This window comes from Vigna umbellata, chromosome 11 (assembly GCF_029865625.1).
Source record: "Vigna umbellata cultivar VRB3 chromosome 11, Vumbellata_1.0, whole genome shotgun sequence".
Lineage (NCBI taxonomy): Eukaryota > Viridiplantae > Streptophyta > Magnoliopsida > Fabales > Fabaceae > Vigna > Vigna umbellata.
The window spans coordinates 167,957-189,233 of NC_142175.1; the positions used below are offsets into that span (position 1 = coordinate 167,957).

Below are 21,277 nucleotides of genomic sequence, written 5' to 3' on the forward strand. Positions count from 1 at the left end.
AAACATTACTGATAAAATCATTTATCTGTAATTATTTAAAAAAGAACAGCACAAACTGCGCGTATATACTAAAGAAAATAGCCTGTCATTTAACAAAACCTCTGTCGTCGCACTTATGCATTATGATATTCGTGTATGCGAATATAATATGAAAGTAACATATTATATCTAATAAATATTGTTAGGAGGGATTATGATATTAAAGTAACATATTATATCTAATCAATATTGTTAGGATGGATTATGATATTAAAGTAGAGAGTTAAGTTTAAGTTAATCTAAGAAAATGATGTTGCAAGAAAAAATGATGATATAAGATAAAGTTTTACACCAAAGTTAATTTATCGAGTTCCCTCTCCTTTTACATTTTGCTCATCAGAAGCATAAACTTTTCTTGAAGTTGTTGCGTCCAAGTCTTAGAATAAAAGTTGAAAAAAATGAGGAAGAAGAACCTCATAATAGATGTTAAAAATTGCCTTCCATGATATTTTTAAAACTGAAATTTATTCTCTTTAAAAAATCATTAGAATTAACTAATCTGAAAATAATAAAGTAATTTTCCGTTCACAAAGTCTGGATCTATCATATATTTAATACATGTTTAGACTAGATTCCATTCTTTCATAATTGATTCTAATTTCCCTTTCAAAGTCAAAACAAAAATAATAATAATTTTTCAAATTTTTATTATGATTAAGAAATTAAAATCAAGGTTCATTTGAAAATCAAGGAAAGTTGGTTTTATCTAATATGGTTCACTAACAAAAATTGATTTCAAGAATATAAATTTAATGTAGATACATTATTCTTTGGGTAAATGTAACATTTTGACTAAAATTAATTATATGAAACTAATGATTACCTTTTAATGAAATTTTGAATTATAATTATTAACCCTTTACAACTTGATTTCACACCATTGACAAGACTTTTGAAAAGGATACCATTTTCCATAAGTGGAAAAATAAAAATAAAAAGTTGGAACTGAAATTCTTTGTTTGGAAAGAGTTGTAAACAGCTTTGTTAAACGTGTTTTTCAGGAAAATTTGCATAAAAAATTCATGGGTTCAACCAACATCAACTCCAGCAGCCTGTAATTTATAAGATATACCCATAAAAAAAATAGTGTTCATATCACAATATTATAATGGAAAAATGTTTTCTTTATTGACCAAGAGAATGTTTGGACAAAATTTCTCTACTAAACTTCTAAGAAAGAAAAATAAGATTAACTTTAGTTTATGATCTTGAGGTGATTTTCTTCCTAATATTTATTACGAGAGAAAACTAGAAAAAAATGAAATATTTTGTTTCATAAACTAAAATTATCTTATGCATAAGTTGATTTATAAAAAAATATTATATAACTTTTAAAAAATTACTTATGAAAAAATCAAAAGTTTGTGTTGATATTATTTTATACACATTTATCAATAATTAATGAAATCTTAAAAAAAATTATTAAAAATTGATAGATCTCTCACATCTCGAGAATTAACTTAATATATCATTGACAAATTATGCAAAACAAACCAAAACAATATTCTAACATGTTTATATTACAAACTACTAATAAGATTTTTTTTTTTGAATAAGAATAATCCATCCACTCTTAAAAGAAATCAAGTCAAGAATTCTGGTATAATCATGAAAACTTTCATTGGGTGTTTCAGTTATGATAAATAAGAAAAAAAAAATAATGTAATATTGTTTGAATATGTAAGGTAACATGTTCTTTAAAAAGAAGAATATAGATTAATAACTTCAAACTCTCAAAACACTTAAAACTAAAAAAAAAAAACTATATATTTCAAGTGTGATTTTATGACAAATGTATTCTTTGAGTACAAAGTTTCTCTTAAAGTTGTGGTATTGTTTCTTTGTGTGTTTCTAAAATAATTAAATTTTAATCTATTAAAAATTTATTGATATATTTCAAAAGATTTTGAAAATCCAATAAAATGATAGCATAAAAAAACTGATTAAAATCACTTCACATCATTTCAAGGATCATGAATTGATTTTCCTTTTCTTATCTTTTCTTTTTCAAAACTGGCACCCATCAAATTATGGGCAAAGATTGATCTTTCTGTATTATGTAGAGGTGTGAAAAGTGGTCGACAGTAATATACGGAACAAAGCAAATGTGAATTTCATGGCTGTTGTTTATCGCACTCCCAGAATTATTAACTGCACCCTCATAACGTTAGGAAAAGACTTAATCATCTTCTATTAATGTGCCCTACATTATAGTCATTGTTACAGTCACAATGCTGCAGAGGAAGAAGAAGGAAGAAAACACTACAGAAGAAGAAAAAAAAGAGAAAAAATGTAGAAAAAAAAAACATCATTTTGAAAATATTTTTCTAGAATGTATTTCACTTATTTCGAAAAATCTTTTCATAATACATTTCATTTAAGTGTTCCGGATGATATTATGAGTTTTGGAAAATCTTTTCCAAAAATCTCATTCTGAAATATTTATTTCAAAACACATTCTGAAAAATCTGTTTGGAAAATCACATTTTAAAAATTTCATTCCAAAAATTCTGTTCAGAAAATTTTATTTCAGAAATATTATTTCAAAAATTGCAAAATCTTTGTTCCGGAAAACTTTTGAAATATATAATTTGGAAGTGATTTTTCCAGAGGATAAAATGGTTATTTTAAAAATTTGTAGGGATTGAGGAAGAAAGAAAGAAACTATGGGGTGCATGAAGTAAAAGCCTAATTTCATAGCTTTTCAGCCCACACAAGCTTAATTGGGCTATACATATTTTATTTGAATTTATTATTTGCACCACCTTAAAATATTGATGACAAAAAAAATTGTCACCCAATTTCGTATTTGATACCCCAAAGTCAAATTTTGAGTTTTTAAGCCCAAATTAAAGTTTCTTTGCACCAGTTATGTTTATCTGTAAGTTCCTTTTCATGTACAAAATTTTGGGTATATAGTTGTGTGAAGTTCTAAATAATTAAATCTGTGAGGATCAAGTAAGGCTATTTTATTCTCTTCCTTTACGTTTTCTTATTTTTATTTATTTTATTTTATTCTCTTTTCCATCTCGATTTATTTTGGTTGTTTGTCTTTCATTTTTCCTATTTTGTTCTGATTTTATTTTATCCTTTTCACTTTAATTAATCCTCTTTATTCTGATTTTAATTTATTTTCGTACACCCTTGTTGTTTTTAGTTTTTAATTGAGTCCTTTTTTCCATCGTTTTCTTATTTTATATTCTCCCTTTCTCCTTTCCTTTCTCATTTCGATTCTATCATTTTCTACTTGTCCCTTTCATTTTATGTATTTTATAACTTCGTATTCTATACATTGTATTTAACATTTATTAATAGAAGATTAAAACTATATGATTGTTATAAGATGCATTCATCTCCTTCTCTGTCTTCCAGTATTGCTTTCTCTTCTAACTCTTACTGACCTCTCATCAATATCTTTCCATGGATAACGCCTCCTCATCATACAAACTCCCACGGACGTACGATGTGCTCATCAACTTCAACGGAGAAGACATCCACAGAAAGTTTGTTTCTCATCTCAATTCTGTCCTCTCTACTGTTGGTCTCACCACTTTCCTTCATCACCACAATGCAGTGAACTCAACTCACATCCAAGAACCTATTCTCAGCCGCTGTCGTGTAGCAATTGTTGTTTTCACCCAAACCTATTCTCAATCTGCTTGGTGTCTTCATCAGCTTCTACAAATCATCAAATGGCACGAAACTTATTGCCGACATGTTCTCCCCGTTTATTATGAAATCCAGCCATCTGATGTACGTCTTCAGAAGGGTGACTTTGGAAAAGCTTTGAAGGCAACTGCACAACAAACATTTTCAGGACAAGAACTGGAGGATGGAATGTCCAGGTGGAGCCATGCACTCACCAAAGCTGCAAATTTCTTTGGATGGGATGAGAGCAATCACAGGTACATCACTCACTCAATCAACCATCTTTTAAACCTCGGATTTCATTTTGTTTATATAATTGCTCTTGCACTTGAAGGAGTGATGCTGAATTAGTGGAGAAAATTGTTAAGAGCGTTGTTAATTTACCAGTCTTGTCTGCTACTAAATTTCCAGTTGGATTACAATCCCACGTGGAAGATCTGATTCGAACTATAAAAAATAAATCCACTGAAGTTTGTATGATAGAGATATGTGGAGAGGAAGGATCTGGTAAAACCACTCTTGCCAAAGCCATCTACAATCAAATTCATTGGACATTTAAGGAGAAAAGTTTCATGGAAAATATTTCACAAGTTAGAAGAATAAGAGGGTATCTTCGTTTACAAGAACAACTTCTTTTAGATGTCTTAAAACAAAAGGTGGAGATTCCTAACATTGATTTGGGAAGAAGTATGATTCGGGAAAGGCTTTCTGGAAAAAGGGTGCTCATTGTACTTGACGGTGTTTCATGCTTTAGTTTATTCGACCTATGGAACTGTGGTAAATGGTTCGGCGAAGGAACTGTAATAATCGTTACATCAACATTTGAAGGAGTGCTGAACGATGCTAATTCTTTCTTTTGGGTAGAGCGAATGAACGCAGAGGAGTCCCTTGAGCTTCTCAGTTGGCATGCATTTAGAGAAGCAAAACCAAAAGAAGAATACTATTACCTTGCAACAAAAGTAGTTAGTTATTGTGGAGGACTACCACTAGCTCTGGAAGTCGTTGGAAGTAGTTTATTTGAAAAGACGAAAAAAGAATGGGACACTATATTGTCAAAATTTGCGATAGTTGGGAGGCATCGTTCTTCAGAGATAATAAAAATAAGCATTGAAGGTTCACTGAATGAAATGGAGAAAGATATATTCCTTGATATATGTTGTTTCTTTGTTGGTAAGAGCAGAGCCTACGTTAGGAAGATCCTAAACGGTTGTGGAGTAGACGCTGATATTGGAATAAGAGTTCTTATCGAGCGTAACCTCATCACAATTAACAAGAACAACAAATTTGGAATGCATCCTTTGCTACAAAAAATCGGAATACAAATTATTCAAGAAAATTTTGTAAAGGATCTTGGGAAGAACAGGCGACTGTGGTTTGATAAGGATACAAAATATGTAAGAAAAGTTCTTTACATGTGGTTTGAAACTTCTTTTGAAAGCGCTTTCTTTCTCCTCTGTAGTACATTAGTTTTTATTTGCTCTTTCAATCACAGGGGACAGAAGACATGCAGTGGATGCCTGTGAAACTGCCTTCAGTTCTCATTGCCTTAAAAACTGTACACTCGACTGTAAATTCTCAATACCTTATTAAGAAACTAAGATGGATCAGTTTGCGTGCGTTTTCTTCAGAATGTCTACCTAACAACCTTTATGAGCCTGATGCAATAGCTATTGATTTAAAACGCAGTCTTCTTCGATTTCTCTGGAAAACACCCCAGGTTTTATTACCACCCACTTCTCCTTAAAACCCAACTTAATTAAAATAAATTACTAGCTTCCTATTATATCATTTTTTATTTCTACTCTAATATTTCTAAACTGAAAAACTATCATGGTGTAGGTTTTGAGATCGGTGAAAGTCCTTAACCTCAGTCACTCCAAGCATTTAACTGCAACCCCTGACTTTACCGGATTACCAAGTCTTGAACACCTCATTTTCAAATATTGTTCAAGATTGAGCAAAGTACACCGATCTATTGGATCACTCAACCGTCTTATACTGTTAAATTTGAAAGACTGTACAAGTCTAAACAATCTTCCAACAGAGATATATGACATGAAATCTTTAAGAACTCTCATTCTTTCTGGTTGTTCGAAGATTGACATAAAGGATAAAGATATAACAAAGTTGGAATCCTTGATAACTCTAATTGCTGAAAATACAGCTGTGAAAGAAGTGCCTTTTTCAATTGTAACTTCAAAAAGCATTGGATATATATCCCTACGTGGATTTGAGGGATTATCTCATAATCTTTTTCCTTCTATCATTCGGTCTTGGATGTCCCCAATAATGAATCCCATCTCTTATATTCATTCGTTTTGCATGGATATGGAGGATGATACGATTGATATTGCACCTATGCTTAGCACCCTTGCAAATATTCGAAGTGTTTTGGTAGCATGTGACACCGAATTTCAGTTATCTAATCAAGTGAAAAATATTTTGGTTGAATATTTTGCGAATATTACAGAATCAGGAATTTTAAAGCAGCACTGCAGGTGTTCTTTGATTGGTGTTGGAGCATACCATCAATTCTTCAATGCTGTCAGCGAAAACATATATGAGGTTCTTCTCTAACTTTGTCTGTTTCTTACCTTCACTGTCATTATAGCTATTAATAAAGAGAACATAAAATAATCCTAATAAAATATCTGACTGAAACTACAATAATCAATTTTATCACGTTTAATTTCTATTGCCATAGAACTTCATCTAGAGGTTTCTTATTTAGGTAATCAACTAATCGTGTGATTTTTCTTTTATTTCAATACTTTCTTACTTTATTATACTGGCTTCATGATTCTTATATTTCCAGTCGTCGAAGAAATATACTTAAACCGACAAAAACATAAATGCTTTGTAAATCACTAACGAGGTAATAATGATACATGCAGAACAAAACTCTCAATCAGATTTGTTTAGATTAATTACCATTGGTATGTTTTGATTATGTACTGCAATGTTGCTTGTTTGACTATACATGTCCACTTTGCAATTATTAATGTTAAAATAATGATTATAGAGGACAATTTGAATATAAAAATTAGATAAAATGACCAAGCCTTTTATCTTATGATGCAGATATTGGCAAGCAGTGAGTCTGGTGATATTTGTCTCCCAGCCGTCAATGATCCTTATTGTTTGGCCCATATGGGTGATGGACACTCTGTTTCTTTCGTTGTGCCTCAAGATCGTTACATGAAAGGAATGACTTTGTGTGTTGTTTATTTATCAACTCCTAAAATCATCGAACCTGAATTTACTACTGTCGTAGTTGTTAATTACACAAAGTGTACATTCCAGATACACCACCATGGCACAGTCATTTCCTTCAAAGATGAAGATTGGCATGACATAATGTCAAATTTAGAATCTGGAGACAAGGTGGAAATTTTTGTGAATTTCGGCAATGGATTGGTGGTCAAGAACACCACGGTGTATCTGATATGTGGTGAATCAAAGAACATGAAAAAAGCGTCTGAGCCAAAGAAACATGGTCTCGTTAGATTCGCAAAGAAAGTTGTAATGTGACTTCTGATAAATCATTTATGTTCTTTGAGAACAACATGATCACTTTATTGTTGGAAATAATCCTACTGTTCTTGTTCTTGATTGCTATTTATATATTCCCATCCTTTCCTTGTTTTTCTTTAGAGTATAACTTCCAGTTAAGAATTTCATGTGTGTTTTGTAAGCTATTTTATATTTCAATTTATAAAGTTGTTTGTGGTCCCACGTCGGCTAGAAACAGGTCAAATTATAATATGTCTAACGATTTTATGAAATTGAGTTAGACTTAAAACTTCCTTTCTAACAAAAATCTACATAATTTTAAATTTTATGATTCTCATAAATTCGTTATATACATAAATATGAAGGAAAAAAACTTAACTATATGTATTGCAAAGTTTTCGAGGTCAAGACAACCTCCTTGAAATTATAGAGATAAAAGAAGAGAAATAATTTTTCCAGCTTCCTCTTTTCATTTATTATGCTGAAATAAATATGCGTATTGGTTGCCGATCATTGGCTGACCGCATTTGAAGGAAATAGAAACTAACAACAGGATATTCTCTTAACAGAATCTGTGATCAATTGACAAGATGCAAATAGGCCTTGTATTGGTTCAATTGCCAAGATGCAAAGCTAGGCTCCTTTAGCTAACAAAGTCTTCGAATAAAAGCTGGAAAATAATGAGGAAGAAGAATCTCATAATAGATGTTAAAAATTGCCTTCCATGAGTGTTAATTTTAGAATATAGATATAATGCAGTTCGTCAAACACACATGAGACTTCATTTTCGTGTTTAAAATGTTTTTTCTTAATAAATATCCAAATTCATTAGTTTCTGAAAGACCATGCTTGTAATTTATAAAAATAATTAGAATTTTAATTATACATCAAATCATTTTAATTTATGATAAAAAAAATAAAGGTATTCTCAACTTTCTATAAGCATTCCTATAGTCAATCCAAAGAACCAAGTTTGTACAAAGAAATGCCTCCATATCCTATTATAAAGTCAAAGTTTCTGGTTATCATGATTAAACAATGAAAAAAAAATATGTATAAACGGAGTGAAGCAATAATTTAATATAGAACATAACTTTTTTCTTATAGACTTTCTTATCAATTTTTCATAAATTTTAAAACTGAAATTTATTCTCATTAAATAAAATAATTTTCCGTTCACAAAGTCTGGATCTATCATATTTATTATGTGTTTAGACTAGATTCCATTCTTTCATAATTGATTCTAATTTCCCTTTCAAAGTCAAAGCAAAAATAACAATACTTTTTCAATTTTTTATTATGATTAAGAAATTAAAAGTAGTATTCAAATATGCATTTAATAAGACTAATTTCTTTACCATTTGAAAATCAAGGAAAGTTGTGTTCTCTAATATGGTTCACTAACAGAAATTGATTTCAAGAATATAAATTTAATCTAGATACATTATTCTTTGGGTAGATACATTATTCTTTGGGTAAATGTAACATTTTGACTAAAATTAATTATATGAAACTGATGAGTACCTTTTAATGAAATTTTGAATGATAATTATTAACCTTTTACAACTTGATTTCACACCATTGGCAACACTTTTTAAAATGGATACCATTTTCCATAAGTGGAAAAATAAAAAAAGTTGGAACTGAAATTCTTTGTTTGGCAAGAGTTGTAAACAGCTTTGTTAAACGTGTTCTTCAGAAAAAATTGCATAAAAAATTCATGGGTTCAACCAACATTAAATGAGCTGTCAATTTTAAATATAAATAACAAGTTGTTATCACGTAGTGCAAAAGTCCAACAAAAATGTGATAAAAATTGAAATGTGATGATGTATGCGTTAATATTGTATTTAACATTTATGAATAAAAGATTAAAACTACATTGTATTTAACATCTTCTCTGTCTTGCAGTATTAGTTTCTCTTTCTAACTATTGATCACCTCTCATTAATTCCCTTCCATGGTAACGCCTCCTCATCAAACAAACTACCACGGAAGTACGATGTGCTCATCAACTTCACTGGAGAAGACATCAACAGAAAATTTGTTTCTCATCTCAATTATGCCCTCTCTACTATTGGTCTCACCACTTTCCTTCACTACAACAATGCAGTGAAGTCATCTCACATCCAAGAACCTATTCTCAGCCACTGTCGAGTAGCCATTGTTGTTTTCACCCAAACCTATTCTCAATCTGCTTGGTGTGTTCATCAGCTTCAACAAATCATCAAATGGCACCAAACTTATTGCCGACATGTTCTGCCCGTATATTATGAAATCCATCCATCTGATGTACGTCTTCAAAAGGGTTACTTTGGAAAAGCCTTGAAGGCAACTGCTGAACAAACATTTTCAGGACAAGAACTGGAGGATGGAATGTCCAGGTGGAGCCATGCACTCACCAAAGCTGCAAATTTCTTTGGATGGGCTGAGAGCAATCACTGGTACATCACTCACTCAATCAACCATCTTTTATGCCTCGGATTTCATTTTGTTAACACATGACTTCTTCTATTTTGCTCTTCAACTTGAAGGAGTGATGCTGAATTAGTGGACAAAATTGTTAAGAGCGTTGTTAATTTACCGGTCTTGTCTGCTACTGAATTTCCAGTAGAAATATTACAATCCCGCGTGGATGCTATGTTTCTAACTATCAAAAATAAATCCACTCGTGAAGTTTGTATGATAGAGATATGGGGAGACCAAGGACATGGTAAAACAACTCTTCCCAATGCGATCTACAATCAAATTCATTGTACATTCAAGGAGAAAAGTTTCATTGAAAATATTTTACAAGTTAGCGGAATAAGAGGGTATCTTCCTTTACTGGAAGAACTTTATGAATCGGGAAGAATCATTGATTGGAAAGAAAGTATGATTCGGGAAACACTTTCTGGGAAAAGGGTGCTCATTGTACTTGATGATGTGCCTTACAATTATGAACTTTTAGCACTATGGACTTATAATCATTATTGGTTCAGTGAAGGAACTGTAATAATCATTACAACAAGCGATGAAGACCTACTGATTTGCCAGCGGACAGATTCTTTATTTTGGATAGAGCGAAGGAAAGGAGAGAGGTCCCTGGTTTATAGTTGGCCATTTAGATCTTGCACACAATCATACGAAAGCCCATACAAAATCCCATACGGAAGCCCATACCAAAGCCTCGCACACATAGATCTCGACACAACATACGTACATCTCCACACTTTGTTAATCCATGACTTCTTCTATAACTGCTATTGAACATGAAGGAGTGATGCTGAACTAGTGGACAAAATTGTTAAGAGAGTTATTAATTTACCGGTCTTGTCTGCTACTAAATTTCCAGTTAGATTACAAACATACGTGGAAGATCTGATTCAAACTATCAAAAATAAATCCACTGAAGTTTGTATGATAGAGATATGTGGAGAGGAAGGATCTGGTAAAACCACTCTTGCCAAAGCCATCTACAATCAAATTCATTGGACATTCAAGGAGAAAAGTTTCATTGAAAATATTTCACAAGTTAGCGGAATAAGAGGGTATCTTCGTTTACTGGAACAACTCCTTTTAGACGTCCTAAAACAAAAGGTGGAGATTCCTAGCATTGATGTGGGAAGAAGAATGATTCGGGAAACACTTAATGGAAAAAGGGTGCTCATTGTACTTGACGATGTTTCATACTTTAGTTTACTCGACCTATGGAACTGTGGTAAATGGTTCGGCGAAGGAACTGTAATAATCGTTACATCAACATTTGAAAGAGTGCTGAAAGATCATGCTAATTCTTTCTTCTGGGTAGAGCGAATGAACGCAGAGGAGTCCCTTGAGCTTCTCAGTTGGCATGCATTTATAGAACCAAAACCAAAAGAAGAATACTATTACCTTGCAATAAGAGTAGTTAGTTATTGTGGAGGACTACCACTAGCTCTTGAAGTCGTTGGAAGTACTTTATTTGAAAAGACGAAAAAAGAATGGGACACTATATTGTCAAAATTTGCGATAGTTGGGAGGCATCGTGTTTCAGAGATAATAAAAATAAGCATTGAAGGTTCACTGAATGAAATGGAGAAAGATATATTCCTTGATATATGTTGTTTCTTTGTTGGTAAGAGCAGAGCCTACGTTAGGAAGATCCTAAACGGTTGTGGAGTAGACGCTGATATTGGAATAAGAGTTCTTATCGAGCGTAACCTCATCACAATTAACAAGAACAACAAATTTGGAATGCATCCTTTGCTACAAAAAATCGGAATACAAATTATTCAAGAAAATTTTGTAAAGGATCTTGGGAAGAACAGGCGACTGTGGTTTGATAAGGATACAAAATATGTAAGAAAAGTTCTTTACATGTGGTTTAAAACTTCTTTTGAAAGAGCTTTCTTTCTCCTCTGTGGTACATTAGTTTTTATTTGCTGTTTCAATCACAGGGGACAGAAGACATGCAGTGGATGCCTGTGAAACTGCCTTCAGTTCTCATTGCCTTAAAAAGTGTACAACCGACTGTAAATTCTCAATACCTTATTAAGAAACTAAGATGGATCAGTTTGCATGCGTTTTCTTCAGAATGTCTACCTAACAACTTTTATCAGCATGATGCAATAGCTATTGATTTAAAGCGCAGTCTTCTCCGATTTGTCTGGAAAACACCTCAGGTTTTATTACCACCCACTTCTCCGTAAAACAGAAGTTAATTAAAATAAATTACTAGCTTCCTATTATTTCATTTTTTACTTCTACTCTAATATTTCTAAATTGAAAAACTATCTTGGTGTAGGTTATGAGATCGGTGAAAGTCCTTAACCTCAGTCACTCCAAGTATTTAACCACAACCCCTGACTTTACCGGATTACCAAGTCTTGAACACCTCATTTTCAAATATTGTTCAAGATTGCGCAAACTACACCCATCAATTGGATCACTTAACAGTCTTATACTCCTAAATTTGAAAGACTGTACAAGTCTATACAATCTTCCAACAGAGATATATGACTTGAAATCTTTAAGAACCTTCATTCTCTCTGGTTGTTCCAATATTGACATAAAGGATAAAGATATAGCAAAGTTGAAATCCTTGCTAACTCTAATTGCTGAAAATACAGCTGTCAAACATGTGCCTTTTTCAATTGTAAACTCAAAAGACATTGGATATATGTCCCTACGAGGATTTGAGGGATTATCTCATAATTTTTTTCCTTCTATCATTCGGTCTTGGATGTCGCCAACAATGAATCCCATCTCTTATATTCATTCGTTTTGCGAGGATATGGAGGACAATACGATTGATATTGCACCATTGCTTAGCACCCTTTCAAATATTCGAAGTATTTTGGTAGCATGTGACACCGAATTTCAATTAACTAAGCAAGTCAAAAATATTTTGGTTGAATATTTTGCAAATATTACACAATCAGGAATTTCAAAGCAGTACTTCAGGTGTTCTTTGATTGGTGTTGGAGCATACCATCAATTCTTCAATGCTGTCAGCGAAAACATATATGAGGTTCTTCTCTAACTTTGTCTGTTTCTTACCTTCACTGTCATTATAGCTATTAATAAAGAGAACATAAAATAATCCTAATAAAATATCTGACAGAAACTACAATAATCAATTTTATCACGTTTAATTTCTATTGCCATAGAACTTCATCTAGAGGTTTCTTATTTAGGTAATCAACTAATCGTGTGATTTTTCTTTTATTTCAATACTTTCTTACTTTATTATACTGGCTTCATGATTCTTATATTTCCAGTCGTCGAAGAAATATACTTAAACCGACAAAAACATAAATGCTTTGTAAATCACTAACGAGGTAATGATGATACAATACAGAACAAAACTCTCAATCAGATTTGTTTAGATTAATTACCATTGGTATGTTTTGATTATGTACTGCATTGTTGCTTGTTTGACTATAAATGTCCACTTTGTAATTATTAATGTTAAAATAATGATTATAGAGGACAATTTGAATAGAAAAATTAGATAAATGAACAAGCGTTTTATGTTATGGTGCAGGTATTGTCAAGCAGTGAGTGTGGTGATGTTTGTCTCCCAGCTGTGAATGATCCTTATTGTTTGGCCCATATGGGTGAGGGACACTCTGTTTCTTTCGTTGTGCCTGAAGATGGTGATATGAAAGGAATGATTTTGTGTGTTGTTTATTTATCAACTCCTAAGATCATTGAACCTGAATTTACTACTGTCGTAATTGTTAATTACACAAAGTGTACATTCCACATACACAACCATGGCACAGTCATTTCCTTTAAAGATGAAGATTGGCAAGACATAATGTCAAATTTAGAATCTGGAGACAATGTGGAGATTTTTGCGAATTTCGGCAATGGATTGGCGGTCAAGAACACCGCTGTGTATCTGATATGTGGTGAATCAAAGAACATGAAAAAAACGTTTGAGGCAAAGAAACATGTCTCATTAGATTCGTAAAGAAAGTTGTAATGTTACTTCTCATAAGTCATTTATGTTCTTTGAGAACAGCATGATCACTTTAGTGATGGAAATAATCCTATTGTTCTTGTTCTTCAGTACTATTTATATATTCCCATCCTTTCCTTGTTTTTCTTTAGAGTATAGCTTACAGTTAAGAATTTCATGTTTGTTTTGTAAGCTATTTAATATTTTAATTTGTGAAATCATAGAGGATCTTAAATTCTATGATGCTCACAAATTCTCAAATACTCATATACATAATATGAAGGAAAAAAACTTAACTATGCAAAGTTTTCTTAATCAATGTTTTCCTATCCTTTACTTAATGATATAGAATTACTTGGATTAGAAGTCTCCTTCAATTAAAGTCAATGTATCTTTCGTTTACATAAGAATGTAACATTTTCCACCTTTTTACAGTGGTAATTATCATTAACTTCTACTAGTATTTTAAAAACATTTATTGAATATTGAAAATGCCTTTCTTGGAGTGGGAAGAGATTTAATTTTAATGACTCTAAAATAATCTCATAAGTTTAATACATTTATATTCTAATAATCATCATAAAATAATCTCTACATTAAAGTTGTTCTTTAAATTATATGAACCAAATATTAATTTAATATAATTTAATATTCACCAATTTGGTTTATGTGATGACTTGATGATTTAATACTAAACTTTAAGTGTGCACCATTCATTAGAATTATCATGTTATCATCGTTGTATTGACTTATCCATAATGTCCATACCTTCAACATGGCCAATAAAAAATTTAGGCGATAGTCATTTAGTTAACGGATCTGCTATCATATAATTAGTACTAACATGCTTAATCAACACTCTATGTTTCTGCACTTTTTCTTTGACCAACAAGTACTTCAAATCCATGTGTTTTGTACCCTTTGAGTACTTGTCATTTTTAGAGAAGAAGACGATTGTGGAATTATCACAATAAATCTTACCAGCCTAGCAATATTGTCAATAATACCAAGTCTCAAAACAAAGTTCCACAACCACAATGCATGAACAATGGCCTCAAAGCATGCAACAAATTCAACCTCCATGGTGGAAGTACTAAATTCCAAGAAATTTCTCCCTCATCCAATAAATAAACATACCTAATTGTGGATTTTCTCGAAACCACACATCCAACATAGTCTGAATATGAGTAGCCCATCACTTCAAAATTATATGACCTTGTGTAGGTGAGCATGTAGTCTTTGGTACCTTGTAAGTACCTAAGAACTTTCTTTGCAGCTTTCTAATGATCCATTCTAAGATTACTTTGATATCAACCTAACATTCCAACAACAAAACTGATATCTAGTTAAGTACAAGTTTGAGCATACATCAAACTCCCAACCATTGACACATAAGGAATGGACTTCATGGCCTTTCGTTCCAAATCGTTCTTAGGACATTCCATTTGACTAAATTTGTCCCCTTTCTGAATTGGAACTACTTTAGGAGAGCATTTTTCCATTCTAAATCACTCTAACACTTTGTTACCATAACCTTGTTTAGACAAACTTAAGAATCCATGTGATCTATTACGGAATATTTCTATTCCTATCACATAAGATGTCTCATTCATATCTTTCATTTCAAAGTTGCTAAAAAGAAACTTATTTACATCCTGTAACATACCAATATTATTAGCAATAAGAAGAATGTCGTCAAGATATAGAACCAAAATAACAACACCATCGATCTTTATGTATATACATTGGTTAAGGGTGTTCTTTACAAAACCATATGAAGTTATGGTATCATTAAATTTTAGATATCATTTGTCAGGAAGCTTGTTTCAGTCCATATATCGATTTCTTCAAAACAACAGCATAATATTAACACAGAAATTCAATATAAATAGATATACAACAAGCACATATGTTTTTCATTAACAGTATTGACACAGAATTTCAAGACATGAATAGTAATAAAACAATACTAAATCATAATATAAAAGCTTAGAAAGGTTAGCTCCCCCTACCTCTATTCCAAACTTAATCTCTTGCTTAGAATTTATTTCCCCGAAAACCCTTCAAAATCACTACTCTTCTTGCAACTAAAAATTTCTTCCTAACTCTTTCTTCTCTATTTCTCAAGATTTCTCACTTGATTCTTCCTCTCTTTGTGCAGAATAACCTCCCCTCTCATGGCTATTTATAGTCCAAAAAATTTATTATTTAACAATTTTTTTAATATTATTTATTATTTTAATATTATTTTATTATATTAATATTTTAATTACCACTTGACATATGTGATCCCTCAATAATTGACTTCAAACGTGGAGTGCTTATCCATTATTATTTTTTTTCACAAAATCTTCTAAAATAGGTTCTCAAAACTTCGAACCCTTCTTTCTGAAATTACTATAATTTTATATCAAAAATTTTAATTTTTCTACCATAATTTTCTATTTAATTATACTTTCTATCCATTAAAATTATTATTACTAATAAAATGCTAAAATTTACTACTATAGATATTTTTCATGGGTCTTACACCTGGGCGACGTCTATAGTGATTTACACGTCGGTCCGCCTACCAAGCCCACGTCTAAAGCATTTAAAAATTTATTTTGGCGGAGCCTTTTGGCGTCCAACTTTGGGGGGCCAACATCTAAGGGCTATTTAGACGTCGGGGCTGACAAGCCGAAGTATAAGGGCAATGGAATAGTCATTTTTTATCTATCTCTACAAGTCATTAGGCGTCTGATGAAGGTGGGCTGACGTCTAAATACTAATTAGACGTTAGGGTGACGGGATTAGACATCTAAATGGAGTAAAAAAAAATGACTTTTGGGATTCTGGCTGACCATTTTGGCGTCAAACAAGGGTATCTGACGTCTAAATTGCCCTTAGACGTCGAGGGCTCTCAAGTCTGACGTCTAAAGACCAATAAAAAAATAATTTCTAGCATAGTTTTAGCGTCCATGTGGGGGGAGCTGACGTGTTCATAAGTATAAATGTCGAAGTCCCCAAAGTCGACCTCTAAATAGTTATTTTATTTGCGAAAATGTCATCGGTCATTTTTTACGTTGGATATTTAGTAATCTAACGTCAAAGGGGTGAAGTTAAAAGCCTTTTTTTACACTAGTGATAGTACCTATTTGTTATTCGACTCACAACATAAAAAAGAATTGTCTACTAGCCGCGTGGATACCTGTTTATAAAATATCTGCAGATATTTTAAAATTTGTGGATACCCATGAATATTGCGAATATTTAAAAAAAATATTTTATAAATTTTTAAAATAAAATTTAAATAAAATTACAATAAATATATATATATATATATAATATAAATTAAATTTAACTTAATAAAATATAAATTAATTTTAATTTTAATTAAATTTAACTTAATAAAATATAAATTAAATTTTTATTTATATTTTTACTTTTTTTAGATAACATATCCGTGAATTTGAATAGTATAATACTGTATCAATCCATTTATAAATGAATATTAAAATATATTCGGTAGCTAAGAATATCAACTGTCCGTGTAAATTTTGTGTGAATATCATATCTATTTTTATCGTATAACTTAATTAGATAAAATATTCATTTATCGTAAACTTAAAACTTCAGGAGGTAGGACTTTATAAAAGTGGTGTTAGATTCGTTCTCATTTCACCTTTTGTAAAGTGTTTTTCAACATTTGAATAATAAAATTTTTATTTAATAGATAATATTTGTAAAATACAATATTATGTCAGTATTAATATTATTTACTTTAAAATATAACTTAATTTAAGTTATATTTTTAATATTTCTTATAATTACAATATTAATACACATTATTCACGATCGGAAACAAGAACTAACACCATACAATTAATTTCGTATCCAAAATCCAAGATGATCCTAGATAATGAACCATTTCATTAATTACTATTTGAGTCAACTAATGTTGTTGAGTAATATTATTATTATTTAAATCTACGTAATACATGAACCAACATATCACATATATAAACAAATGAAATTAGTCTGATTTTATCTTACATTTAATTAAATTAATAAATAATCATGTACGCAAACAAAAAATAAATATATCCGTCCTTAGTTGACTCCAATCCAGCGTCAATAATAATAAAAGAATCTAAATGAAAAGACCAAATAGTATACACTAACAGTAATAATAATAATAAAAAAAAAAAACATGAGTGACAAACTTAAAATAGCGACACCAACGTGAGTCTTTAATTAAAGTCACATGAATCGTCCCCTTTTGTCTGCTAACATACACCAACCAATCCACATGCAATCTGTTACCATCCTTTTCAGTAGACTTGTCCAATCACCTCGCTCCCAACTTCAATTCATATACTCTCCCATTATACGTCAAAAATGTATGAGATACGCTCATGGATGCTAAAGATATTATTCACTCCAATCATATTTCTTTTCTTTATTTAATACTTTTAGATGGTTTAAGTGGGAAAATTAATAAGAATTTAAATGTATAGTGTTTCAGTATGGATGTGGAGACCGAGATACGAACCTAGCAAACCGCAACTGCTCCTTCTTCTGATGTTGTTACTGCGATATCTATCTTCTGGTGTTGTGCTCTCTGAGGGGAAAAATGGGCTGGGTACCTGCAAAGGCACTCCGACGCTCAAGTCAGAAAAGGGATGTACTCAATCTTTTCAATTCAGAGCCATCTAGAAGAAGAATAATTTCTCTCTCTTAATTTCTCTTAAGGGAAAAAACGTACCTTTTTCTGGTGTGATCTTCATATTTAAAACAGTAAAATAAACCGTTTACCTGAGAATCCGGTCAGTTATCGAAGTTGGTTATCTGAAAGTTGTAACTGTTGGACCGTGTTTGACACTAGGTCAGTTATTCCCGTGATTCGTGGCATTGACTGATCTTTGTAACCGTTTACTTCTAACCGCTAAATTAGGAATTGCTCACTGATTGTCGAGTGCCTGGTGAATCGACACAGGCTTGTGAATGTTCTGTGTCGTGTGTTTTATGCCGCGACACCGGTGTTGGTTTGTCGATTACCAATGTGTCGACATCAACTAACGATTGGCGTTAAGAAGTGTTCAACACTCCTGCGATCGTGACATTGCGATCGTAAGACGGGTCGACAAGCGGTCGTCCGTGGTACTCGTCGACAGTTAGTGAATTCAGGTATCATACGGTACATATAGTCTTTTTAAATTAAAAATAAATATGTGATATGATTTTAACATTTTAAAGTAAAAAGTATTTTATATATAAAAATTAATTCTAGCAATGTTATCTCAACAAATCTTGAAAATATTAACACCGAATATAAAAAAAATCTTAATTTTATTCTAAAATAATTGTCTTCCTTAAAAAAATGAGCAAAACACTTTTAGAAATCAATTTGACTTCAAGGTTTATTCTAATATACTTAATTAATGACTTTAATAGTATTATTTCACATACTTAAAATAAAAATAATATTATTTAAAAGACTTAAGATAAAAAAAAATATTGATAAATATTCGAAAGTAGACAAATGATTATAAAAACAAAACTTATTCTCTTAACTTGGCTTGATATTTTAAAAAAATTGGCTTAAATGTAGTTTTACTTCTTATAATTTTCTGATTGACGTGTAATCTCTACAAAATTATAAAGCTGTAATTGCAAATTTGGTTTTCCAATATTTTATGTTAACAATTTGATGATATAATAATGCTGAACAAAAAATCGCTTCATTTTTTGATAAATTGAAAACAAAAAACTACATTTAATATTTTATAAAAATATCTTATGCATGCGTAAGACGGTATATAGCAAAGTGATGGCAACCCATTTCTTTCAGAACAATTACTTTCACAACTCCTTTTAATAATGAAGTATGATACTAATAATAATAAATATAAATGTAAATTTAAGATAAAATAATAATATGAATAGTTATATAATGATTCTATAAAATGAGAAAGTTTTCAAAATATCATAATCTAGCTGCATATGCCAAAATGAATTTAAGTAAAATAATATATACGTTTTAAAATAAACAATTATAATGTTATACTGCCACAATTATATGGTAATTTCTATATATTTTATCATCAAACTTTTATATTTTCATATTTTAGACTGATTCGATAATTGTTTTGACAATATGCCACTAAGAAAGCTAAAATAGAAACGAATGCAAAACATTTTATATTTTGAAGTCTTACTATAAGTTATTCTATTATTCTATTATATATTATAATATAAAGAAAAAAATATATTAGAAAATTTATTTTATTATCTATGTTTATTTTCTTAATAAATGTTCCAAAATTATAATATAAAAAGGAATATACTAAAAAATTTATTTATTACTTATGTTTATTTTCTTAATAAGTGTTTAAAAGTTCGTCTTTTAATCATTTGACATTTTTTATTTCTTTTTTATTTATATTTTATTTTGCTATCACATGTATAGAAGTTATTTTATTTTTTTATTTATTTTTTTATAATTATATTTATTTATATTTTGTTCACTATGTACATAGAATTTATTTTACTTTTTTATATATTTATTTTATCTTTAAACTAATTTGTCTATATTTTTTTTCATTTTTAATTTTATTCTTTTATAACTTCTAAATTATTAAAGAATAATTTATATTTAAAGTATTACTTTTTTTATACTATTTGTTTTCATTTTTAACTTTATCTTCTTATGATTTAATTACTTACTAAAATTAAATTTAGATTTGTTTTAAAAATAACTTTATTTTAAAAATAAAAATACATTTTAAAAAATAATGTTATTTTAAAAAATAACATTAATTAGGTGAGTATAAAAAAAAACATTTTATAAGGTATTCCACACATTTAAATGAGTCTAAGCATGTACTGCTTAGAAGAGTATAACAAAATATATTAAACGAATTTGTCGATATTAGTGTTGTCAAAACGGGTCACTCAATCTAACCAAGCTCGACCCACAATGGGTTGGTCACTTAATGAGCCAACCCAACCTGACTCACTTATTAACAAGCCAACAAAATTTAAACCCGGTCTGACCTATCACATGTTTGTATGTTAAACGGATTGGCTTAGTGACTCATTTAATTACAAATTTTTTTTCAATTAAATAATAATAAAAATTCTCCAATTCAAATCTAGATAAAGGAGAAGTGACTTACATTAGATTTATGATCAATCAAACATTAGATTTACTAAGTATAGATTTGTGAATTTTTTATATTGACTAATACAAAAAAAAATTCAAACAAACCTCTATTTCAATATTTTGTAAAATAACTAACCTAACAAAACACACTTATTAGAAAAATTAGGTGGGTTGGTAAGCTAACCCGGCTCACCATGGATTTAACTTGAGTGAGTCAAGTTCTTAGTGAGCCGGGTTCAAAATTGACATGTATCAAAATTTCAAAAAAAAAAATTAACCCAACCCAGCCCGAACCCATGGTAGGTCAGGTTAACTCATGGGTTCCAACCTGTTTTGACAACACTAGCGGATACACTAATTAAACAAGTTTAATAGTATACATTAGATGAGTTTGTTCATCCAATCACTAGATAAGTATAACAAAAAAATATTAGATGAATCATTTCACAAATTTATTAGACGGGTTTAGGAATACCTATTGGATGAGTCTATCCATATACTAA

General features: G+C 30.5%; 2 protein-coding genes across 3 annotated transcripts; both read left to right on the forward strand.

Annotated features, from left to right (window-relative positions):
• Window positions 1–3,379: 3,379 nt before the first annotated feature.
• LOC148190672 (disease resistance protein RPV1-like) lies at window positions 3,380–7,305 on the forward strand. Of its 2 annotated transcripts, none has more exons than XM_088101607.1 (5): window positions 3,380–3,944; window positions 4,022–5,081; window positions 5,147–5,404; window positions 5,527–6,252; window positions 6,769–7,305. In XM_088101607.1, exons 1-5 carry the CDS (start codon window positions 3,460–3,462, stop codon window positions 7,216–7,218), a joined length of 2,979 nt encoding a protein of 992 aa, XP_087957733.1. In that variant the 5' UTR covers window positions 3,380–3,459; the 3' UTR covers window positions 7,219–7,305. The 2 variants fall into 2 exon arrangements, with proteins under 2 accessions (XP_087957733.1, XP_087957732.1); XM_088101606.1 differs by having other exon boundaries at window positions 3,381–3,944; window positions 5,180–5,404.
• Window positions 7,306–8,185: 880 nt separating this feature from the next.
• LOC124821470 (disease resistance protein RUN1-like) lies at window positions 8,186–13,740 on the forward strand. The gene is made up of 6 exons (XM_088102086.1): window positions 8,186–8,221; window positions 9,118–9,644; window positions 10,458–11,520; window positions 11,619–11,843; window positions 11,966–12,691; window positions 13,208–13,740. The coding sequence occupies exons 1-6, from the start codon at window positions 8,186–8,188 to the stop codon at window positions 13,637–13,639; spliced, it is 3,009 nt and encodes a 1,002-aa protein (XP_087958212.1). The 3' UTR covers window positions 13,640–13,740.
• The last annotated feature ends 7,537 nt before the right edge of the window (window positions 13,741–21,277 follow it).

What these genes read in the sequence shown, in the direction of transcription:
- LOC124821470 (XM_088102086.1), top strand. Translation starts at nt 8,186, where the DNA reads ATGCCTCCATATCCTATTATAAAGTCAAAGTTTCTG. An exon ending in TGGGCTGAGAGCAATCACTG is followed by an intron (nt 9,645 to 10,457) that starts GTACATCACTCA and finishes TTGAACATGAAG; the next exon opens with GAGTGATGCTGAACTAGTGG. An exon ending in TTGATAAGGATACAAAATAT is followed by an intron (nt 11,521 to 11,618) that starts GTAAGAAAAGTT and finishes TTTCAATCACAG; the next exon opens with GGGACAGAAGACATGCAGTG.
- LOC148190672 (XM_088101607.1), top strand. Translation starts at nt 3,460, where the DNA reads ATGGATAACGCCTCCTCATCATACAAACTCCCACGGACGTACGATGTG. An exon ending in TTCTCTGGAAAACACCCCAG is followed by an intron (nt 5,405 to 5,526) that starts GTTTTATTACCA and finishes ATCATGGTGTAG; the next exon opens with GTTTTGAGATCGGTGAAAGT. An exon ending in TCAGCGAAAACATATATGAG is followed by an intron (nt 6,253 to 6,768) that starts GTTCTTCTCTAA and finishes CTTATGATGCAG; the next exon opens with ATATTGGCAAGCAGTGAGTC.